This window comes from Perna viridis, chromosome 7 (assembly GCF_037379345.1).
Source record: "Perna viridis isolate PV_CMFRI_1.1 ecotype Kerala chromosome 7, ASM3737934v1, whole genome shotgun sequence".
Classification (NCBI taxonomy): Eukaryota; Metazoa; Mollusca; class Bivalvia; order Mytilida; family Mytilidae; genus Perna; species Perna viridis.
This window is the reverse complement of record NC_142451.1, coordinates 17481334-17507689: the sequence shown is the minus strand read 5'-3', so window position 1 is coordinate 17507689 and position 26356 is coordinate 17481334. Positions and strand designations below refer to the sequence as shown.

The 26356-nt window shown below is 32.4% G+C and overlaps 1 protein-coding gene across 2 annotated transcripts; it reads left to right on the top strand.

Moving 5' to 3' along the window:
• The first annotated feature begins 13747 nt into the window (after positions 1-13747).
• LOC148611596 (perlucin-like) lies at positions 13748-24425 on the top strand. 2 transcript variants are annotated; one of them, XM_088592302.1, is made up of 4 exons: positions 13748-13866; positions 14343-14431; positions 20390-20477; positions 24170-24425. In XM_088592302.1, exons 1-4 carry the CDS (start codon positions 13815-13817, stop codon positions 24379-24381), a joined length of 441 nt encoding a protein of 146 aa, XP_088448428.1. In that variant the 5' UTR covers positions 13748-13814; the 3' UTR covers positions 24382-24425. The 2 variants fall into 2 exon arrangements, with proteins under 2 accessions (XP_088448428.1, XP_088448427.1); XM_088592301.1 differs by lacking the exon at positions 13748-13866 and adding an exon at positions 13871-13995.
• The last annotated feature ends 1931 nt before the right edge of the window (positions 24426-26356 follow it).

Genomic DNA, 26356 nt, shown 5'->3' with positions numbered 1-26356 from the left:
ACCCACTGAACTGACAATATTATTTCACCTATTGAGGCTTTCTCTATTTGAAAAGACACATTGACCTCTGTATCACTGCATCTACCCAGAAATTTTGCAATTAAATGATAGAAAAATGAGGTTTTTTTACAGTTATCTGCTCTTGAAATGTTTATTTTGATGCATTTCAATGAAATTGTAACTCAGTTTACCAAAGTGATATGGTCTTTTTTCCTTTGACACTGAAAGTGCAAATAGTCAAATTAAACGTTAAAAAATACAATGTTTTATACCATGGTTCACCCACTACACGATTCTTACAAAGATTGTTACTTAATCAAACTATAGATGCAATTAGTTGGTCACAACATCCTACCAATCCTCTCAAAGAAAATGAATTTTTAAAGAGATGATTAAAAATAAAAGCGTTAAAAAATTCAAAATAAATTTAGCATACACGAAGTCATGAATAGCATATTCAATCTTTGTACAGACAATTTCTTTGGTGTTTCTACTTGCCACAATCATGAGTGAATGACAAAAAATACTTCAAAGATAAGTCGCTGACAAGTGCTTAAAAGTGTGGTTTTTATAAATAAGAAAATAATACTACTTAAATTTTAAATAAAACACATTTTATCCATTTCAATTATTTGTAAACAACGCTTGTCGTAACGAAAATGACCTAGACTGACTTTCTGTTTTAATATTTTTGTCTTGGCTGTTTTCCTTCTGTCAAAATGGTTGTGAAATTTGACTATTGCAAAATATCAAATCGCGTTATTTATTACTACATCATAAAAAACTCTCAAAACGTTTGTTATGATGTTGCAATGAATGAAATAACTTGACTTGATATTTTGCGATATTTAACATTCACTCATTATAAAATCTAGAATAAAATTCATTTCCTCTTTCGTCAACCCTGGATTAGACTGTTTATGAGCAATTAGGTGGTAGCATAGGACCTTGCATATACACCTGGTTCATGCAGTGGAGTACGTTTGTTTGTTTGTTTGTTGGGGTTTAACGTCCGAGCAGCAATATTTCAGCTATATTCAGACGATGAACATGAAATTGATAATGAAATGAACATGAAATGATGATGAAATGAAAAAGGGATGGGACACAAGAATAAAGAGGTCGACAAATTTTGATTGCCACTGGAAATAGGGAGAGATGGGTAGGGTCGGGCAATTTAGCCTCCTGTGGCAGAGCCCTATGGTTCCTTCTCCGGGAGAATACCACAGTAGGGTTCTTTAACGTGTGAGGAATGTGGCATCTTTCCCAACACGGTGCACCACTATGGTTTGCGGTCAGGTTTTTCAGGTATTATAGCCTGACAACCCCAACATGTAACACGCCAGGGGTACCCCATTCCACCACCTGGGGCACACATCCCAATTGCTCTGTGGGCAGAGCGCCCTAGCCCCCGGCTAAGGTTCTGAGCACTATTTAGTCGTCTTTTACTACAAGCTTAGCGCTGCTGCAGGCCTATTCTTTTAACACCCGGACCTGCACGGGGCCGGTGGAGTACGAGTTACTCATTTACTTTCGTTACTTTGTAGGTTTGTTTTGTACTCTTTGTCCCTGGGCTACATTATTTTGGTATCTCTAACAAAGACGATGATTGTGATTTACCTCCTGTGTACGGATTCCTAAACTCCACAAGAATCCATATAAACAAAGTTGCATAGCTGGATCTGCAAATGTACCACTTTGTACCTCTTTCGGTACTTTTAACTTCTATACTCACAGCAGTCAAGGAGGGTCTTCAGTTTTAACACAACACTGTTACTCCCGTAGTGGTATTAATTCAATGTGGATCCTGAAAAATTCGAAAGATCCTCTTTAGATCTTCAATTCAAGATTGTTATCAGAAGAAAATAGCATTAAAACCTATGATTTTTCAACACTGTATATTTCTATTCCCCATACTCAGTTAAAATCCCGACTTAAAAACATACCAAACAGATGGTACACCAAGATACAAATATATAGTTATTTATAGAGATTCCTCATACTTTGTAAAAAATAATCCAAATCATCTTCCAAATTTACAGAAGAAGATGTTTTCAAAATGCTAGAATATTTTATCGACAACATATTTCTCCATTGTGATGGACGCGTTTTTCAACAAACGGTTGGTATTCCAGTAGGAAAAAATTTTGCTCCTCAACTTACTGACCTCTACTCTTATGTGGCTAACTTTATACCTTATCTGATTCGAAAGAAAGACAAACGTTTAGTTAGATTATTTAATCTCAGTTTCCGCTATATAGATAACGTACTATCGTTAAACAGTCCTTGTTTCGGGGATTTGATACATCGCATCTACCCCATAGAACTTGAGATAAAATCGAGATGGTAAAGGAAAACTAATGACCACTAATGACTAATGACCAAACTTTACCCCAAACGTGATGACTTTTCATTCAAAATTGTCAACTTTCCTTTCACCTGGCAACATCCCTTCAGCACATTTTTTTCATATCACAACTAGTACGAGTACGTTATGCCAGAGCTTGTCATAACTACACAAACTTTCTATATCACGCTAGACTTCTTACAATTAGGTTTCTTCTGGAACAGGATTGTGTTGCTACAAGATTGAAGTCATCACTACAGAAGCTTTATTGTCGTCATCATGACTTCGGATTGTTATGGTGTATTCATCTGGATCATGAAATCTGATTTGTTCAACGTGTCATAGTTTTCCTTTCCTCTTTCGTCTAACCCGGACTTGACATTTTATGAGGAGCTCAGTGGGTGTTTCTAGAAAAGCAGAGGTCGTTTACACTACCGTTGCACCTGGTCCATGCCCCCAGTTTCTAGTTGAGTCAGAGTTTTTTTTGTCACTTTGTTTGTATTATTTTAGTTATTTTCTTTTCTTTTTGTGTTTGTCTGTTTCCCGTGTCTTGTCTTTGTCCCTGGATTACATTCTTTTGATTTCCGCTTTAATCTTGGTTCCATTGATTACTCTTTGATTTCCACTAGAATCTTGGTCCCCTTGATTACTCTTATAGATTTGTTATGTAACTAGGTGGAAGTAAAAAGTTTGGTAATTAAACTCTACCTACTAGAATATTTTAAAGGTTGATTCAGTTAAAAATGCTTATTTGTGAAAAAGAGTAAATAAATAAATATTCGCTCTGGCCTAAATATGTTTCAGATTTTTTGTGAATTGAACAGCATTAAACCAATATAAGTGGCTTTTTTAACCTTTAGTTTGTGTAATGATAGTCTTTCGTAGTCTTACTTTGTTATAATACTTAAAATATATGAACATTTATATCGTGTCTACTTATAAGTAACTTAGTCATAATTCTCAGTAGTTGAGACATTTGACGACCATCAAGTACATGATGAAAACTTCAAATAGCGAAATTATTGCATGAATTAGAATACATAATCCATTCGTGATTTTCATCATTTAATTCTGAAGAGGTGATAAATACCCGCTGACATTTCACGAACATGCCATTTCTATGAATATGCCGATTGCTATGCTGAAATTGATTTATTACGTTAAACTCAAGGTTTAATGACCTCGTGTTGACCTTCATATAAAAATAAAAGCCGTATTTCGTAAAAAAAAGATGTCAAAAGTGATAAAGAAAAATGTAGTTTTAAAAAATACTTAACATTTCAAAAGTCAAAAAATATATAATAGTAATACTACTCTTGACGTCCTAAAGCTCAAGTATAAATAAGGATTTGAATAAAAATCAGAATATGAAGTACATGTAATATGAATTCTCTTAGAAATTTAAAAGTAGTATCATGTGCGTCTTTCAATGCATCTTAGTTCTATTTCATCGTCGGAAACCCACGACTGATTCTGATTCACATTCGCATCGCAGACGTAGGTTTCTGACAATTGTTCTGCTATCTTTATTATCGTCTTGTATTTATCAAATCGCGACGAAACATATTTCAAAAGATTTATGTGACGTCATTTAAAAATATTTGTGTGTTGATCCCAGATACTAATTTTTGCTTATGTGTTTCCAAAAATAAAACTGTAATGATTACACTATAGTACAATAAACTTTGATTTAAGTGATTAAAAGAACAGAGTCATCAAAAGCCTAATTGAATTAAAGCAGAAAATCAGCGCACAGTAACAAAAAAACACTGATGTTCTGCATAACAAAAACCGGGATATAAATATAGTGTCAGAAAAAATTTCAACTATTAGAATAAAATTACACTGAGGGAAAATTCCTTTTCTAGACCTACGTTCAGCGACCCTTTTGTCAGTTCTTACTTAAAGACATATAGTGTTGTAGTTATGATACTTATAACTAAAGAACTCTTATCGTCATATATATCATCAAGAGGAAGGCACTTTTATGAATTGATAACTAGTGAATTGATTTATATGAATACTTTTCTTAAAAAAGATAACTAAATAAGATATCATATCGTTCGACCTCTTGACAGTATTGCTCAAGCCTCATACTTAAGTACTATAATCTGTAAGATTTGGGCAAAATAGAAAAATGATGAATATTGCTCAGAAAAAAACAACACGCGAATCGGACAATGCTGGCACGTGGTTTAGGGTCTGTTAAAGACGATTGACAGTTGTTCGTTCTAGAAGTGTCAAAGGATGCAGGATGCAAAAAGATAGTCTAAAGTTACAATAGAATAATGGAGAAGTAGTTTATTTATTGCTTCAAATGTCGTTTATATTGATTTTTCATTATCACTATCACCGTCCAGATAAAGTAGGGTATAAATTGATAGTGTCTGTCCATTAATCCGTAATTTCTTCCTCCCTTCCTTTTTGCAGAGGTGTAAACATCTTTTATCTGTTACTCCACATTTTACTCTCAATGGAATTTTAGCAAGCTTTCACGCAATAGTTATTAAATGTCTATTAGTGTGTATTTCCTGTTTAAAATTTTCACGCAAATCAATTTGTAGTTTCACATGTCAAGACACCCCTTTTTGTAGATTTTGATCTGATTTTTAAGTGTCACATTAGCAAAACATGGCCTTTGTCATCCCTTGACTTTAGATACCTATCTCTTATTTGTTACCCATTTCATATTACTGTATAGAATCTAAACAGAAGTTTTATTATTTCCATTTTAAAAAATATTTCTCTTATTTTACATGCATTTTGCTTATTATCAATGAATATATTTTTTTCTAGATAAAAAAAAGAAATAGATTTCATTTGTTTTTTTTTTTTTTTTTTTTTCATTTTTCAGTGAGCAAAAAACGTAAATCTTGTTCAACTAATAATTACCACATTTAAAGACACATTAGTTATTCGTATATAAATGCTCAATATTAATAAATGAAATTTATTTGACTAATCAGCCGAGAAAGCTTATTTATTATAGAATTGAACACAGTTTTTCAAGAATTTATCGATGTGTTAAAGTTGACTATTCACTCACAAAACAAATAAAATACCGAAAAACTTTTATGTCAGGTGTGTCAGTGAATGGTCCGATTTTTCACGTCCATAAATTCTTGGAAAAACAGTGTTTAATCCTCATAATTCCAATTCTTATCTGAAATATATTTCTAGTTTTTTTCTTGTAGGTTCTCATTCAGTGAATTGACACCCGAAATCGACATTGCAAATGGCGGCATTCAACAACAATGTGAGATAGTTGTCGACATCTAAACGAAGACATATTGATTGTATGTAAATATTTTAGGTGGAGTTGGTTTAATGTTAGTGAATAAGAATAATTGCGTTGGTCATTTTACCAGAAGGCGCTTCCCCATCAATACTTATCAAAGAGACACTTAATAAGGACTATTTCATTCAAGTGTGCATTTTTGTGGTATTCTCAGTTAATTAAGTAAGCCTTGCAGTCTCTATCGTATTGACCTAAATAATTCACCAAAAATAGCATTAAATATTGATCTTTTCCCTACATTCGCTAGACCTAATGTAACATTTTTCCATGAGCAACTCGACGGGTGTTTCTAGAAAAGCAGAGGACGCTTACCCTACCGGTGCACCTGATCCATGCTCCCAGTTTTTAGTGGAATCCGAATTGCTCATTTGCTTTTGTTACTTTGTATGTATGATTTTAGTTACTTTATTTATTTTTTTTTTGTTGTGTATGTCTGTTTTCCATGTCTGATCTTTGTCCCTGGATTACATTCTTTTGATTACCGCTATAACCTTGGTTCCCTTGATAACGCAAACAACAATGAGTGAATATGAAAAACAGATTCAAACAAACAAATTCGGTAATAGATATTTTCTATCAATTTTTATAGTTCAATATCTTTATAAAATGAAACAAAGAAGCACTATTTTCATACATAAAAGTTAAAGGATTAATGACAGAAAAAAAAGATATGAACAGAGATGAAATTAACACGAAATATTACTAGAATAAAAATCGATCACAGAAAAAAATGCATTTGCAGTTTCGTAAACCGTTTCTTGAACGATTTTGTTTAACATCACGCAGTTCGATAAATACTCAATGGTAATAAACGACTTAGCGGACGAAAATGATTAATACAGATTTATTCTAAGATAAGTACTGGTTAAGTACATATTAAAGATAACACAAGTTTAATGAATGTTCAATACATGTAACACTGATTACGGAGTTAAATTCGGATTTCAACAAGCCTTTTTTTTTTAAATTTACGTAATTCATCTGTTACGTCATTGTTAGTGTTCTTGCATGGAGAATGGTTCACAAAAACTCTCCCTCTCTTTCCTCTTCAACTTCCATGGGTACTTTTATCATGTTGTTTTCTTATATTTTGCAACTATAATACAAAGAATCGCATCAACTCCAGTACAGGTTACGTTGCCAAAGGATGGATGCCTACGAGCACAATTTGATCATTGCGATACAGATATATTTTGCCTGTAGATCTTGAATTAGAAGTGCAATTCGAAGCACCATTATTTACTGACTCACAGAGCGCAACATTATCGTTCTTTATGATGCAGGGTTTATTATTCGTAAAGCCGATATGTACAGACTAGCAAGATGCAGTAGTGTAGTTCTTTATGATGTAGGTATTGTCATTCAAAACATCAAAGTTTACAGACAGTATATGTTTTACATGAAACAGATTTGACTATAGAGTAAAACTGAAATTGCAATATATGTTTTGCCATTTTTATGTTCAGTTAATATCCAACACGTCTTATGGGTGGAAAGTTTTTTGTTTTGTGTGTATAATAACGCATATTCCATTAAAATGAACAGCAACATTTTTGGAAGACCGAATCTACCTCAAAACCTGAGAATTTATCAAATCTGCTCAATAAAGAATTACTTATCGTACAATAAGATATCAAGAAGCCTTACTTGTTAATCAATGATTTTTACTCTTTTTTCAGGATGTATATTATTGTGAATATGCAAATTATCATTACGTGTATTTTATTGCTACATACATGTAAGGTAAGTGAATAAAATGAAATTGTTGCAGTGATGGAAGGGTGGAATCTGGCAGGATAAGAGGATCAGGATCCTATAATGCTGCGTTGGACCATATTGTGTTGCTTATACCTTGTATTTGAAACCACAGAATGGTGGGTTAAGATACTAATTTAGGCTTAATCTGTTACCAGACGGGTCGGTTCAAGACTTGCAGCAATTTTTCATCCTCTGTTAAACGAGAGATGCTCCCAGTTTTCAGTGGAGTCCGAGTCGCTCATTTAATTTTGTTACTTTGTATGTATGATTTTAGTTACTTTATGTTTTTTGTTGTGTATGTCTGTTTCCCATGTCTGGTCTTTGTCCCTGGTTTGCATTCTTTTGATTACCGCTATAACCTCTGTTCCCTTGAATACTCTTACAAATAATCTAACGTACGTGAAGATCGAGATTCCTGTTCAAAAAGGTAATGTGCAGAAGAACTTCCGTTAGCGGAACGACTACCTTAGCCAATTAACTTCTCGGCGATTTGTACCATCTTGCCAGATCTCGTCTTTCCTGATTCTGCAGTTCTTTTGCCTGTTCACCATTTCAACATTTCACTGTTTTATAATATCTTATTATCTTTTATTAACACAACATAATTGAGTAAATATACTCTAAGAATTGAAAAAAACTCTTAAGTTTTATATGTAGGACCGATTTTTATCATGCAAATGCGTAAGTTAAAAAAAATAGACTAACCCGTATTGTTAGGCGATTGGGAATCATGACAACTAAAACTGGTACTTATTTTGAAATCGTATGATGGTGATCAAACCGTACAGTTAAAAATGTTGATCTATAGTAATACAGCACAATTTCAGAAAATGCTTTCTGATTTTATCAAAAAATATCTTTCCATCATTTCATAGACCCACTGTGTTATGTTACTGTGACGTCATCAACCTTTCCTTATGATCTACTCGTCGTTGTTACCAAAATTCAATGATAATTTAAATAATAATAATGTACCATTTCTGTGTTGAAAACATCTCAACGTCCCTGTTTATTGATTTTCGTTGTTATACTAAATGACCACTAGTTTATATCCCTAAGTGAGAAGAGAAATGTGTTTTCATTTAATACCGTTATCACGATTCAAATATTTTTGTTATTACATTCGTAATTCACTTTATCATATTGCACTGGCTTGGGTTAATATGCACTGACATTAAAGAAATCTTATATGCACGTTGACCAGTATTAACTCATTGTAAAATTCAAAACATCGAAATACCAAACGAAGAAGTAGCAACACCAATTATACATTTGAGTGGCTATATGTTGACAATACCTGATCGGGAACACCAAGGAAAATAGACGAGGGTCAAGTCAATGAAAACTAATGACACACTAAAGTTTTGATAAAAACAAATCATGATATGTGCAATATCAATGTTATAATGAGTTTCTCTTTAGTTTAAATGGTAATTTATTTGACCTATTATTGTCCTATTGCAATTAGTAATATGTTTATAAAGATTTCCTCATTTTATTTGTATCGAATAATCATGAAAACTTCTGTGTAATGACAAAAATATCATGTAACATGTAATAAATCAACTGTAGACCTTTGTTTTAAATGAACATGGTGGCGAACAAAGTCAGAAAATAGTATATAAATTCAAGGAATATTAATTTCATTCATGATTTCATACCACCATTTTTCACAAGTTCGATTACATCGTTGGTGGAATTAATTTAACAGTAAGCAAAGGAACCAAGATTCTAGCGAAAATTAAAAGCATGTAATCCAGGGTTAAGGTTGTGTAGTAGAAAATGTCATAGCGTTCAAACTGGAAAATTTTCCAATTGATTATAACGAGTGTATGAAATATACCATCAACGTTATCTATCATATCTTTTCTGTATAGTTGACAAAATCATCTTGTCTCAATCAACATATCGAATTATCGAAAGGAAAGGTAACAACACCAAAAGAAAAGAACAAGTCGTACAATACCAACAAAATTTGCAAGTATGATAAATAATGATACAAATTCAAGTTTTAAACAAAGATGATAAATTTATAATGATGTTTGACAATGAAACATGGATTTTCACTTTTGGTTCTCCTGCATTTCAGTGGTTTTCTGTTTGATCTATCCGTATAGATTTGTACTTTGAGGTATATGCAAGAATGGGATTTTGAGTTTTGATAAAATATTTCTGATTTTCAAAAACGAAAATTGTTGGTGATTAATAATCAAACTGTAAACTTTTGTAGTAACTACTTGTGTGACATTACTTTGTTCTCAATGACCATAATAGCGTATACAGTCAAGCAAACAAGAGATATCAATTATTGCAATGAGAATATTAATCCATTTCACGACTACAGTTACTTATTTTTTTACAAAAACGTGTGAATTTTTTATATTTGAATTTCACGAGCTTACCATGTTTTCACAAGTACGATGATATCAATGCTGGAATTGATTTGTCACATTGAAATCGAGATTGTTTTTCAAAGCTTTTATTCTGAAAAGGATTTGCAGTTGGTGTCAATAGCAGTATATAAAAAACATGTACAAAGACAATTGCATCCATTTCTTAAACTGATAATGTAGCCCTTACTGGCAAACGACAGAATTCGCTCCATTAGGGGTAAGATCACATCTGCTTTAAATAAAAAGTTTGCCCACGTTTACCTTCACGATCTGTGAATTGTAGCATGATGAGATGCCGTGAGTATTTAAGTTGTTGATGCATTGCCCAAGTTCTTAAATAAACTTTTTTTAATCAGGTACTAGTAACATTTTACTTACAAGTCAGACAACTGCACGTATCATATCAATATATTAGTAAATATGATCTATTCAGACACTGGAGAATTCCGTTGTACAAAGGGAAGAAACTCTAAGTCTTGCAGTGAATTTCATTTGAATCGAAAAAAGGAAATATATATAATGTTAATTACCTGGCGTCGGTTTCACAAAAAGTCGTAAGTGTAAAATTGATCGTAAATCACAACGTCACAATTCTATTTTAGTTTATGACGTCATTACTTACGATCAATTTTACACTTACGACTTTTTGTGAAACTGACACCTGCACTTTTAAGAAAACTAAAATGTGGAATCCTTTAATTTCGAATACCGTGAACCTTAAGAAATGTTGACGTTAGGTCCGTAATCTTTTTTATATTTTTGATTTTGTGAACATCATCAATATACATCTACATTTTCAGACTTATATCCGTTACACGTTTACAAATTTGTATCACACACACACACACACACACAATATATATATAAAACATTAGATAGCAAACAAATGCACAGACGTAGAAAAAACAACAAATAAGCAACCCTCGCTCCGCTCAAAACTGGGAGCATTAACCAGGTGCATCGGTATGATAAGCAAATCAGCTACGTAGACTTTGGATTGACTTTAACAAAGAACAGTACTGGGGAAAAAACTTTGGAATTGAATCAAAAGAATATTGATGTATGGATCTACAATCGAAATTGAGTGTTTAACGACGAAATTTGTACACTTGCGTTAAGGTTTTCAAGAAAGTTTTTCGCAAAAACTTTAACACGAGTTTCGAAAAGACAATGGGTTTGTAGTTATATGATATTTTTTTTAATTTATCAAAGAGCAGGTATACTAATTGAAATAGAATATCATTAAGTATTGTATTCTGTGTCAAAATACACAAATACCAATTATATAACTATTGCAAATTTTGGTATACTGTACACGTGTTTAAATTGGTGATCTCTCATCAGCAGGATTAGAAACAAACACTTACGAAGTTTAAGAATATAATTTAAATTGTATGCAAAAAGTACTAAAAACAAAAACAATCAGAGGAAAAACCAAAATCCAGCACCGATAAGTTAAATCAAACTGTGTCAAAGGAGCTTCATTATTGTAGCCCCATGTTTTAACATGTCGGGACCATTCAAATTTGAAATGAAAGTAGAACAATACAAGGTTATTGTCATCTACAGGTGTTTGGATTAAAAAGGACCGCTTAACATAAACGCCCTTTCCACATCCGATGATATTGTAATCAAGCATCACATAGTTTACGCGATCAATCGACCATGATTATGTTTCCATGAAGATTTTCAGATTATTTTTGTTATTGTTATTATTACTATTATTTCGTAAGGATATTTTGATATGACATCTTGTTTTGGCTAGCATTCTAAGGGTATTTTGCGTGTTTATCTCCATTTACAAATTACAAAAAACCTGTTACAATATATATACATGTGAATTATTCTATTTTGTCTTATATAGATATCGGTTAGTGGCACGTTTACTATAAATTATCTACTCAGTTAGCAGAAAGTGCATTTCTTTTTCTATTTGAAGCTTATCTTACTGACCTCAACAAGTTATGAAACCTTTTTACCAAATATATCATATATCTACATACATACCATTCTCTCTTTATTGCTTAGTTATTGTTTTATGGGAAAGTTACTATTAATCGGTTTAAGGAATTGCCTATCTGATTATATTTGAGGCTTTTGCCCAAGGTTAAGTATTCATATCTGACAGTAAGACGCATTTAAATACCAATAATATCATAAGAGAAGTACATATATACATAAACATCTATATGTGAGGTGTGAAATAAGGGTCACGGATCATTTAAGTTCCATTCATTTTATGCCAACTTAAGTGACTGAAGCAATCTATATACCGGTCTTTACACTACATCCATACCGTTAAGCCACGTTCATAATTATTACACTGTCTTTAATGTTACTGCATCGAATACCATGCATTTATTGTCGTAACATATGTTTATTAGATAGTCTACTACGTGCAATGTTCTTATAACCATAAAACAGAATATGTTGTTGAAATTTCTTAGGCGATTCTCAAATATACGAAATTCTATAGTATGATATGACCGTTAAGAAGTTTTTCGTCTAGTATATTTGATATTTTTATATTTTTTTATCGAAAAGCTGAGGCCATAGAAGCAATATTGAGGAAGTTATACAAAATATAGAAAATAACCACTTCATTCATCACATTTTTCATTCATTCGTTCTTTCATTCATTCATTCGTAATACAACTACCGGTATTGACCTATTTGATTATTTGGCCTACTCATAATAGGCCTGTTGATCTTCTCTGCCAGATGGCAGTGGTGCAAAAGGGACTAGGCTTGGGTGTCTAAGTTTTTTCCTCATATGACAACTCCTGAATTTTGTAGATAACATGTTTTTTTCTTCAGAAAATAAACATGTGAAGATGCCTCATTTTATACAATCAAACATTCTAGATTAACAAATGTTTTGAAGATAGGGTGATGTTCAACTTTAACGTTGTACATGTTTATCAAATATGTACGTTTTGTGAGTAATGCTTCTAATAGATTTATATCGTACAAAGACGCTCAATTTAAACGATTAATAAAAAAATAGAGGTAAAAAAAAACGGATTCTTTCTGGAAGTCGTCTTCAAATTAAAAATGAAAATAAGATTCGGCACGCATATGAAATTTCTATTTTGATTTTAATCATCTCTTTGGAAAGCAATAGTTTATAGGCTACCTATGTGTTATATTTTAACAACTTGTGAAATCCATTACATATAAACAATATTATTCATATTCATGGAACATACAACTATCTAGCATTCTTTCAATGTAGCCGCATTTCAACCTTTTTTTTGCAGTATTTTAATGAATACAGAAATTGGCCCAGTTACTTTAACCAAATCATGTTCCATAGGTGAGCTTTTGTCCCTTGCGTGTATTGGACGCTTTGATAACATATTCACACTATTTCCATTCTTTTTTAATGACATTATGTACATGATTGATAAAAACAGTTTATATAGATTGCCAGTTGGCATTATATACCACCCTTCGGTATTTCTTTTTTTTTCTATCTATTCATGGTAACGGTTTTGTATATCAATACAGAGAAATAAAGATTGAAAGGGGAGAGGGAAAGTCCTCGAGTCTTGCATATTCACGCCAGGAAGTTATCATAATATGTCTCTTAACATCATGATCTTTTCGTCCTCTAGAGTAACGAGACTCGTTGTTTTCGATCTTAAAGTTTGCGGTAATACCAACAAAATGTGCTCGATCTGTCAATATTTTAGTACATGTACTGAAAATTACTGAATAGTTTTTTCACCAGAAAAATTTTTAAAAAGATTAAAATAATAACTTAATTTTCCCACTATATACAGTATATAAAGTGTGTATTTGTGTTTTCATCATGTCTGGTATAATGTGGTATTTTGTTACTTGTTTACTATTTGCAACATGTGTGGATATCTAGAAATGTTTTTGTTTGTATGATATATATATTTATTGATTTGTCGTTATTTTGAAATTGTATATTACACCATCAGTTTTACTTTCCCGCATTCATTCTTATCGTATGTAATTGTAAATCAGAACGCTACAGCAAAGTGCAAAGATGCACTCACGTTATGCTATTGTACTGTGTTTCCTGTCCGTTTACATACAAGGTACTTTCGTTTCTAATATGTTCTCGGTAAGAATCAGTCACTGGGTGTTCAAGGTGAAAAAACACAAATCTTTCCTTGAAATGTTATTCAAAATGTTTTCTGACATTCAGAAATGCATTCGTTTCTTTTGTAAGTATTTTGAGGTATACATTAAATTATATTGCAAATTCATCATCAAAAGGAGATAACCCGCTTTTTCTTTATCTTTCGATTGTAACTTTAAACTCGCTTTTCTGCATCGACACTACTAAGACGATTGCCAATTCGTCTTCAATAGTTCATAAACTATGTGCCCGCGTTGTCAAAGTCGTCTGTTTTTGTTTCATGCCTTATTCTTTATTAAAATTTTATCTCGAAATTAAAATAACTATGACAATAATAATGTGCAGAATAAAAAAGATTGTAATAAAAAATTATGCCGATATTTATAAGAAAAAATCTCAGGTGCTTGTATCGAACTCTTTTTTTTTTCATAGCTTCTCTAGCCTGTTATCCAGGATGGAACTATGAGGATGGACGCTGCTACTTTTTCAGCCGATTTAAACTAAGTTTTTACAACGCTCTAGTAAGACTATTCTACAGATAAACGGTTATTTTCATACTGTCACTTTGACTATCATAGTAAGTTCAGTTTTTTTTCAAAATAAACAAGCACATCATCCCAGGTTTCTGTTGAGCTATCTGTTTCACTTGCAAATTGAGCTTTGAAAGTAGGTAATAAATGACTCTCTTACACTCACTCATATGTCGATATATTTAAAATCGTTTAATATTGCATTAATTGTTACAATGAATAAATTCAGCATTGTCACATCACTTTCTTCAGTGTTTTTTTTTCTTTTGTTTTGGGTTTGTTTTGTTTTGTTGTTGTTTTACCTTTTTGTTTTGATCTGTTTTATATTTGTTTTGTCTTTTTTTAGATGTTCTATACAATTCGACATTTTACAAACGTCAATTTTACTAATAAGACAAAACACATTTTGTTCGGCTCGGTATTCAATTTGAGCATGCTTACGGGTGTTGATAATGACTTAAAAGAAAGGTTGCTTGTATTTTATTTCATTTTTTTTTCCAATTGATACAACTTTTGTCTTTTTCTCACCGACATTATGTTGCAAGTACATATACAAATGGCTTATCAAATTTATGATTGACTTCATTGTTTATATTTTTCATATATATGACAAATGCAAATCTATAGAAATATTTTAAGGTCTATCCAATATTCAAAATCAATACTACAACAGCCTGTAAACTTGTAGCAAAGGAACGTGGCTTATTTTCATAAAAAAAATTTCTTCAAATAGATTTTCTTCAAAGCAGTCCTCAACTCAAATTTTGACTAATTAAGTCACTTGAAATTGTTATTTTGAGGAAAAACTGAAGGAGTAAAGGACAAACTTAAATTGTTTTTTTTTCTATAAAACCTGTGCCTGATGCTGGTACACGAAAAATTCTGCAAACTTTTAAAGAATACTTAATAGTTCAAATCAAAACGAAAAACATTTTATAAGTACTGGTTTTTCTATCCATGACAAGTTTGACAATTCACTGATTTTAATTACGTTTTGCTAGCTTCCTCTAAATATTTCAGTCTAATTAAAATTAGACCTTGCGGGGTTTTTTTATTTTTTACTTTTCGGAATCCTCCGGGAAAAACAAATAAAAATCGGAGGGACTTATTTTTATTAGACTGAATAAGTTATATTTCCGTAATCGTCGGCATTCGACAATACCGAATTTACACTGAACGTCTTGACAATGTTTCGTGTATTTATAGACACTTGTGCTAAGTGCATAAAAATGCACCGCATAACTATTGCATTGGTGAAGAAACATATGAATCTTCTTTTGTATGCAATTATTTCTGTTCAAAGATTCATAGTATACAGTTATTAAATGGGTTGGATGCAATATACCAGAATATTTGTCCTGAGGTACTGAGAATGATCAAATATTCTGGTCTATTGCACCCAACCCATTTAATAACTGTATTATTACCTAATTTGTCTATGAGATATAATAAAGAATGGAAATGGAGAATATGTCAAAGAGACAACCATTCGACCAGGAATAGGAAATTGACCGCTCCATGTTTACGAATTGGCAGACGAGAATCACATCTACGTTTTTACACACGAGTTTTGTGTGTGTAAATTCCAATTCAATGAAGCGCTTAAAAAGTTCAACCAATCAAAAGGCCATTTCAAATTATCAAAAATTGTAGTATGCACTTTTCTAACATAACCGTCAGGATTGCGTCAGATACGCTTAACAGGCTCATGATTCGGGTTGCACAAAACAGTAGTCCAGAGGAGATTGGGGTGTCAAATAAAGACCTTAAATAACGGACTGACAAATAAAATCATGATATGGAGTCTAAATACGATGCTTTCCCTACAAAAAACATGCATAAAAACAATTAAGCACGGAGTTAAATCAAAATTTGGCCAGTATTGGGCTTTCCGTATTTTATGAAGAAAATTACCATCTGTATTTAAGAATGTTCATGAATGAGTTCCTTGTGTCGGTTTTAAACCTTTGTGACTGTTTTTACGAGCTTGTGGTGTCGAAAAACTTGATGTAGTTATTTCTTGGTTATGTAAAGATTTCATTCATCTGAAACAGATAAAGGATACTACAGACATTGTGAAGTCAAACGTGATCACGACAAACGTGACGACTTTTCATTCAGAATTGTCCACTTTCCTGTCATTTGTGGCAACATCCCTTCAGCACCTGATTTGTTAAACATGCCATAGCGTTCCTTTCCTCTTCCCTCCACCCCGGACTTGACTTTTTATTAACAACTTGGTGGGTGTTTCTAAAAATGTAGAGGACGCTTTACCCTACCGGTGCACCTGGTCCATGCTCCCAGTTTTTTTAGTGGAGTCCGAATTGCTCATTTACTTCTGTTACTTTGTATGTATGATTTTAATTACTTTATGTTCTTTGTCGTGTTTGTCTGTTTTCCATGTCTGGTCTTTGTCTCTGGATTACGTTATTTTAATTTCCGCTAGAATCTTGGTTCCCTTGATTACTCTTTTATTGTAAATTCCTTTTGTGATTTTCGGGAATTATATAATATATAATATTATTTACCAATTTCTGTGAAACGTTTATTGGTCACCTCCCGTGTCCATTTTTTTTCATTGAATACAAATCATCTATCAAACTGAATGTTTTTGACAGTTTAAAGTACCAGTATATCAGTTTTCATAAAAATCCGTTACTGTTCAATCCGTTGAGTATTTTCCGAGAAAACGTGTGTACACTTTTATGCACTTTTTATGACAGGATAATAGTCCTTTTTCATAATACGGACTATGGGTTGGTTTTTTAAGATTTTAAGCAAAGGAGGGGGTACTTTCTACAAATTTGTCTTCCGACAGCAATATTTCGGGTATATTCATGCGATGAACATGAAATGGATGATAAAATGAACATAAAATGATGATGAAAAGAAAAATGGGATAGGATACGAGAACAATAGGGTCGACTGGTTTCGATTGCCACTGGAAATAGGGAGAGGTGGGTAGGGTCAATTTAGACTCCTGTGGCGGAATGCAAAGGTTCCTACTCCGGTAGAATACCATGCAGGGTTCATTAACGTGCGAGGAACGTGGCATCTTTCCCAACACGGTGCCCCACTAGGTTGTGCGGTCAGGTTTTCCGTATTATGGTCTGAAGACCCCAGCATGTAACATGCCAGGGATACCCCATTCAACCATCTGTGGCACAAAACCAAGTTGCTATGTGGTCAAAGCGCCCTACCCCGGCTAGTGTTCTGAGCACTATTTAGTCCCCTTATATGACAAGCATAGCTCTGCTGCGGGCCTATTCTTTTGACACCCGGACTCGGACTGGGTCATATTTGAGCAACGGTCGTAACCAAGTAATTACAGCGGCTCTAATATATTGAATATTTGAATTTGAAGTCTACTGCCGACCAATGTCATATTGGAGCAATGGTCGACAGTTGACTTCAAATTCAAATATTCAATATATTGGAGTCGCTGTAATTATTTGGATACTTTTAAATAACTTATTTCTAGCCATCCAGGTACTTACCGAAGTAAAGATAGTTTAAGTTTCCAAGAAAAATGTTTTCCCTTTTCCCAATGAGACCGCCAACCAGGTTGTCAGGTGTTGTTTGGTTATGTACCTTTGAAAACAATGCGAAATTGGCTTGCATTCCGTAAATATGAAAAACGACTTATATAATAACAAGATATCCTGTATCGGTAGGACCGAAACCAAATTCTCAGAAACGAAAACAGTTCTAGGAAAATTAGGAATATGCTTTAATCCCTGTTGTAATTTTCGTTCTCATCAGATGAATTGTTATAGCTAGCACTCAATAAACGATTCCCCAGGGTGTAACATTTTTGCGTGAATTTTATGTTTATTTGCTGTTGAGGGACCGTAACATGATAATTGAAATAAATATTTTATATTCGAATACAACATTATACTAAGCACCTTGCAAAATTCCAAAATTCTAATATTTGCCCTTTATTGACGGCTATTTCGGAAAAAATGATCTAAAAATCAAAGGTTCATCAACGCCAGTAGATTTGTTACAAAACCTCAGGGTATACATTTTTACTTAAATAGGGCAATGTTGATTTGTGGCCTCTTTGTTTTTGTGACCAATTATAAAACATGTGTGTCCTAAAACATGCCGTTGTATTCAGTATCATTTAAAATATTCATACAAGAATAATCAGGGGAACCAACTTTATAGCGGTACAATATTGATTTTTTGTGCCGTTTTTAAGTCGGCCATTCTAAAAATGTCGTTCCATCACATACTAAATTTTGTCTCCATCACTCAAGACGTTTCTGAGTCCGATAATTTTAACGGAAGTGGTAACATAGTGATAACAAGACGTCCTGTTATAAGCAAAACCGATACTTAAGTTCCCCAGACTCAAATAACAAACCGTTTCACAAAATAAAGCAATTTTGTTACTTTCCTCTGAAAGAAGTCTTTATTAAGCGGTTTCTATGGGTATTCCGAATAAATGTGGAACACAAATCATCCTATAACAGAGTGAAATATCTGATACTGCTATCTACCCCCTTTTAATTTAGCATTTATTTATTAAAAGTACCATCTTAAATGTATATGTACCTGTACAGCTTTCATTTTCCTCATGCACCCTTGTCATTTTAATGGTTGTATTCTTGTTATGTATACAGGTATCTCATATGTACATGTAACACCAGTTTGATTTTGTACAAGTATGTGGTTATAACTTGTTTTAATATCAGTTGTCGCCATTGGAATGTTATTGGAATATGTATTGGTAGTTATTTTATAACTGTTCTCATGTTTTGTATAGCTGTTTTACCCCTACTACATTTTAATTTAATCAGTAGTTCACATGATAAAATATCAGTTGTAAAGTCTCAAAACCTCCATACAATTTCCTCCCTTTCTCAAAGATATGCACATAGGGCATATTGAAATTTAGCCTGTTTTGGGTTGCATCGTAGAAAAATGGACAGAGGATCTAAAATATAATTATATAAAGTCAAATTATCGTTCTTTTTTTGGTGGTCATTTTGAATAGATGTGTCTGAAAAGTAGCAAAACATAAATGTAACCTTTGTAGGGACACTTTTTCAGCTGACCAATTCCTTCACTGTTATGAGGCAGACTTTATAGCTGATCTGATCAAAATGAAAGAATATCGTTTAGCTAGATTCTTTACTCTCAGTTTCCGCTATATAGATGCCATATTATCTTTAAACAATCCTAATTTCGGGGATTTGATACATCGCATCTGCCTCAAAGAACTTGAGATAAAGGATACTACAGACACTGTGAAGTCAGCCTGATATCTTTACCTACACTTTGAAATCGATGGTAAAGGAAAACGATTGACCAAACTTTACGACAAACGTAATAACTTTTCATTCAGATTTGTCAACTTTCCTTTCATCTGTGGCAACATCCCTTCAGCTCCTGCGTATGGAGTGTTCATATCACAACTCGTTCTTTATGCCAGTTTGTCGAAACTACGCAGACATTTTGTATCGCGTTAGACTTCTAACAAATAGGCTCCTGGGACAGGGTTATGTTGCTACAAGTCATCACTACAGAAGTTTTATGGTGGTCATCATGAACTCGTGGTTCGCTAACGTGTTTCCATCTACGCCATGAAAACTGATTTGTTTAACGTGTCCTTTCCTCTCTCGTCTACCCCGGACTTGACTTTTTATAAAAACACAGCGGGTGTTTCTAGAAAAACAGAGGACGCTTACACGACCGGTGCACCTAGTCCTTGCTCCAAGTTTATAGTGGAGTCCGAGTTGCTCATTTGCTTTTGTTACTTTGTATGTATGATTTTAGTTACTTTATGTTCTTTGTTGTGTATGTCTGTTTTCATTGTCTGGTCTTTGTCTCTGGATTACATTCTTTTCATTACCACTATAACCTTGATTCCCTTGATTACTCTTTCGTACTAACTTAACTTCCGTGTTTTCTTACAAATGAGAAAAAAATCCATTGCAGAGCTATTGCAGGGTTTATGGAGGATATTTAGTTGAAGTAGACAACTACAGAGAGTTTCTTACACTACGTAGAATGGCAAGGCATAGAGGTATGTATTTTACTGTTAAAGTATAAGAATTACAACGATAAAAATAACCACTTGTGTGTGTAGTACTTATATCATTTTATTTAGGATAAATAATGCCAAGATTTTAAACTTCTGACGAGAAGACAGTTTTTAAATACATAAACAATTACTGTATACTAAATTGTTAAATTATTCAATACTTCTCGACACTTACCAAAAATATTATTTTTTTAATATTAAGAGGGTGTTCATGTAAATCTACATAAAAACAATAAGGCAGTGTGTTGATTTTTTTAAAACTTTTTCCTGTTTGTATCCTTTGTATTTTTAAAATATTTTATTAACAGTTTACAAGAAGAGAAAAAAGTATTCAAAATCATGAAATACTTTTAAAGGCATTAATTATAGATTGGTAACGGTCAACATCCCTATAAATCTGCTGATTATATATTTTTATATAATTAGGATTGATTAAATTGTATACATACTTATACACAGATACATTAGAGATAATGTAATATTGACAACACATGAAATCTTGTTCCTCTTCTTAATTTTAAAAGGTTTTTTTTTCTATGACTTCTAAGCAAAACAAATCAATGTATAAATCAACATTATGATGTTTAAACTAATACATAAAAAATTGCCGGGTTCTTTGTTATTTGGTCAAAGTTTTGTAAGAGAGTAATCAAGGGAAATAAGGTTATATGGATTTTTTTCTCATTTGTAAGAAAACACGGAACTTAAGTTAGTGCGAAAGATTAATCAAGGGAACCAAGGTTTTAGCGGTAATCAAACAAATGTAATCCAAAGACAAAGACCAGACATGGAAAACAGACTCACACAAAAAAAACATAAAGCTGCTAAAATCATACATACAAAGTAACAAAAGAAAATGAGCAACTCGGACTCAACTAAAAACTGGGAGCATGGACCTGGTGCACCGGTAGGGTAAGCGTCCTCTGCTTTTCTAGAAACACCCGCCAAGTTCCTCATAAAAAGTCAAGTCCGGGGTAGACGCAAGAGGAAAGGAAAACTATGACACGTTGAACAAATCAGTTTTCATGAGAGGCATACATTGTCAACATTACATGTTTAATCCTCATAAGCTAGGCAGCACGCTAACTACGCAATGTTAAAATATGCCTAAATATTTGTCCTTTCCCTACAACCAGGCACCAAAATGCTACTTATAAGACCTTATTGTTTTCAAACACAACAAGGCTATATGCATACCCTTCCATAAATGTATAACAATTGACAAAGGCATATTAATTTCTCATTTTTATCGTACATTTTTCTAAAACTTGTTTTATGCAAATGTTGGTCAGAATATTTTACAATACATTTCCACAAAGCTGTATGATAAATTTGCTTTCACTTTTATCTTATTTCTGATTGATTCTGCATGCAAATAAAAGTCTTTTCCACGATAACTTTTGGCTGGGTTGAGCATATCTCGTTTAAAATTTTGGAGTTTGGGTACAGGTAACCTTCATCCAAACAAACTACCACTGATAGTTCTGTCTCTAGGAAAACCTTAGCTATTGCTGTAAATAAATTATAATAAGTCAGTACATATTTTAAAAAAAAATCTGTCTAATTCACTGGTAAAGTTCGGTTCAGTCATGTCCGTTCTTTGTGGATTTTATTTCCAGTAAAGGGGTTTGAACTTTCCAGAATACTGCTTTGAGCGAAATAAGATGTCAGAAATGCATCCATAAATAAAGCAATTGTATAACAACACTAAATTCTATAAGTATGTGCTGTTTGAATCTGTTTATAAAATAGTTTCTGGAATTGCTGTCATAGCTATAAAAGTATTTTTGTAAGTTAAATCAGAGAGCTCAAACTATAAACTATATTTATAAGTCTGTTTACAATTCTTTCCAGTATTCAATATATTCTATGACATTATTTCGCTAATGTGTAAACCGATAGTTTTATCAGTCAGATACTCACATTAACAAGAAAGAGGTTTGAATTCAAATTTACAATGTATTTCTTTTTGAGCAAGATGGCTATAAAACCTGTCTAGGTTCTAGAACTTAAAATTCTACGTTTTCTTTCGAAAGGATTAAGATAAATATCTTTGGAAATATATATAAACAAGTATTACTAGTTAAACAAGTAAGGCATTATGTCATTCGAGATCACATTCTTTAGGGAAGAAAATGAGTGTAATTCGTGCAGTTTCTTGTTTTAAAGTTAAAAGGATGTCATGTTTAAGGATTTTCGCTGGTCATGTTCAGATATTTTTGTCAGATTTTCGAATTCCTGTCTTTATTCACTTCATAGCAATAATATTGAAAAACATCGAGATAAATCCTTTCTTGCTAAATCTTCAAATGCTTATATCTTAAACACGAGTATCCATCCATTTTTCATTCTTATACTGATCTAGCGTAAAATATCCTAAATATAAACAATTTGACAACCCTTTGAAATACTTGTTATTGTTAGATAGAACAGCGAACATTTTTGTCTTTCCCAAATTTTATTTTAGAAAGAAATGTTAATTGCTTTGGGGTATATTTAAAAAAAAAAAGATACTTTTGAATGAGAAATTGTAGGAAAAATTAGTTAACTCAGTAAACTTAGGTAAAAATATAACCAATTAAATCACATTCCTCTAACCGATGTTACTTCTTTTATGTATATAATAATTTTTTTTTCTCCCCGATTTAAAATTTCAATTGTGACTTTTTTTCCTCCAAAGCTTGAGTTTTTAAGTCTTTGACCAAGAATTGGCATGTTTTTAGATATTAGTGCAGCAAAAATGTAATATTACCTATTAATTTTTCAAGGGTCATACACAATACAATTTATTGCTCTCATAGAAAGCATAGCCGACTATGGTAAAGGATGTGATAAACAAGAACTGTTTACACTGCTGCAAGTCCGTGAGCTCCTATCGTAAATTAGGATAATGAAGATTACCATCTAAAACACTGTGAAAAGGTTTGCTCACGTAATGGCTGAACATTTTAGTGTATATCGTGAACGGTGCTTAAATTTTAAATTTTGTCAGGAAAAGTTCTGCATTTTTTCGTTAGTGTACTTCAACTTTACCCTTTTCATTCAAGTTATTATATTTTCATTCCCCTCCCACGAAGATGAAATATTTTCAATATGAGTTTCATGTACAGGTCCTGTCGTCCTAATTTCAAATGCAATATTTTACTGTAACTCATTCACTTAGGATCTGAATTTGATTATAATGAAGGATCCATTACATGGAAACATCATCTCAGGATTTGCCGTGATATCATTTTATGTACTTTGAATGTGCTTTTTTAATTTAAATCTTTGAGAAGATATATATAAGGCATCCTTTTTTTCTTTGGATATTGATATCAATATAAAAAAAAAACCAGAGGAGGATTTCAGGGTCAGTGTAAATTCGGACTACTTGGTTCCCATGATTACTCTTTGAAAGTAAAGAAAATGTTCCCCAAGATAGGGATATAGATAGACACTAAGTCGATAGAACACTGAATATTTATGATCGCCTGTATTGTTTCTCTTCGACCAAATTTCTCATTTGACCTACTGACGGCTATAAAGTATTACAAAGCTATACAGGCACGAGAATAAACCATAATTGGAAAATTCACTAAATCTTTAACTACTATGTGTACCAACGAGAGAATGAAATAAGATAAAATCTTAAAAGATAATTTGTAATTTATTCAGGGAGTCTTTTTTATCAGGATATGGGATGTATTGGATAGGACTAACAGATCTTATAAGTGAAGGACAATGGTTACAAGCAACATCCCTTGAGAAGCAGTACTTCACCCGGTGGTATCCTGGTGAACCTAACAATAGTCGTGGAGAAGATTGCGCTCTAACGTTATCCTACGCACAAACGTGGATTGATTACCAATGTCATTTAGAAAGAAAGTTCATATGTGAAAAGTGACTGATTCTCCAAACGCTTGACATATATAAAAGTATTTAAAACTTTCTCGTCTTTTTTGTCATACTATAAAACCTACTACCTAATACTCATGTATGTTTAAGAGAAAACTAAAATACCATCTTTCATTTCATCAGGAATAACAAAGTACCGTATCCGGTTTAATATTTTTGAGTCATTCTTTTTATTTAGCATACAAGTATTGTAAGAAGCATGTCTATGTTCAAGACCATACAGGTATTTGTCTTTACCATATGCGTATACCGATCATTCGGGTTCAACGATCTGGACCTTCCGAGTCTTTAGACTGTATACTTTGACATACAACGACAAAGATCAAATACGTCTATTAGTTGAAAGCTTTGATAGCAATATCCATATTTTAGGCACATTGTTTGCTCGGGGAATACTATTTAAAAAAATTTTAAATGTATTTTTAATCTTGTATTGTAGATCATATTTTTACTCTCCACTTTTCATACTTATTTACACAAAATTTACATCTAGATAATAAAGAAACTGTTACCATTTTGTAAAAAGTAAAGAAATAGTTTCATATCATTTCTAAGTTTGCTTGTTTGACAAAATCAAATGCATACTGGTTGGACTATATGAAAAATACCCATATATAACCTATCTTTATTAGCGTTTTAAACAAATACATAAAAAAATTAAAGCACAAAAATAAATTACATACAAGAAGTATTAAAACAACCAAAAATATTCGAATGGGGAGCCAAAGAAGTTCAGTACCTATGAAATAAATAAATGCTGTGTATTGTAGCTTTATGGAATGTCTAGTCTATATAAGTAATAAGTTCTTATTCAAATCTTTTTTTTCATCATCATGTACTCGTCACATTTTGACCTTGCATCAGACACATTTATTTATTTTATTATATCCAAGTACAAGCAGCATCTATCTAGAGCATATGTTAGATAAAGTGATTGCTCTGGAGAATTCAATTGTACAAAGATGAATAACTCTAATACTGCGTAATTCATTTAAATTTAAATTTGAAATATTATATAATTTCCCTGCCATATAAAAGTGCTAACGTCGTTTTCTTTAAAAGTCGTAAGTAAAAATTGATTGGACAAAATGACCTCACTATAATAATATTGTGACGTCATAACGTATGTTTTGCTTATGTTTTATTTTGTGTGAATCTGCAACAAATCACTTATTTACTACCACAACATACACTTGAAAATCGACTCGTTTTATCTAAATCGGTAACATCAGTAAAATACACTGTTATAATGCAAATCTTTGTCCATTTTCTCATCAAAATATAAAAATAAAAAGCCAATTACCTCCCAAATAGTTTTTAGAGATTTTGAAGACAAAATACTTTAACAGCAATTGAACATGTGCAAATGCCCTAATTTTACAATCAAGTAATGCTTCCAATTGATCTTATCCTGGATAAAGTCACAGGTCATAAAGAATTAATAGAATAATAAAAGAACTAAATGTTAATAGTATTCAGTTCTTGCTTTTATATTTGTAGAGTACCTACATGAGAACACAATTACCAAGATAAAGTGTTAAAGGATTGTCATAAAAAGAATATTAGAAGAAAGAATGTCTTTATGGTAATATTAAGGCGAAATCCGGAAAGCCAAAATCCACAATTGTCTTGACGTAGTACTGGCATTTCTGAAATAAATCTCGAAATTTTTTTTCAACTCTCCAACTCGCTTTATATTTATTAATAAATCAAAATGCAAGTTAAAAATTAACATGCAACAATTCATTACATGAAAATTATAGGTGTGTACTGCACATATAGGCATAATGCCGTTGAAAATATTTTTTAAAATTTTATTTGAATATCTTTTACCTATTTATAGCCATATGACGTTGCGTACGTTGTTGGTGTCACATTCGATTGAACCGGGGCTGGTTACGGAAACGGAAATGTTTTGTGCAGTTTGTGCTGCAGACGATGTCATATTTTCATGACGTAATGAT

Excerpts from the sequence above, each read along its gene's own strand:
- LOC148611596 (XM_088592301.1), top strand. The coding sequence starts at position 13,884 with ATGTTCTCGGTAAGAATCAGTCACTGGGTGTTCAAGGTGAAAAAACAC. Across the intron at positions 14,432-20,389 it reads TAAGTTTTTACAACGCTCTA|AGCTATTGCAGGGTTTATGG; the intron begins GTAAGACTATTC and ends AATCCATTGCAG. Across the intron at positions 20,478-24,169 it reads TAGAATGGCAAGGCATAGAG|GATATGGGATGTATTGGATA; the intron begins GTATGTATTTTA and ends CTTTTTTATCAG.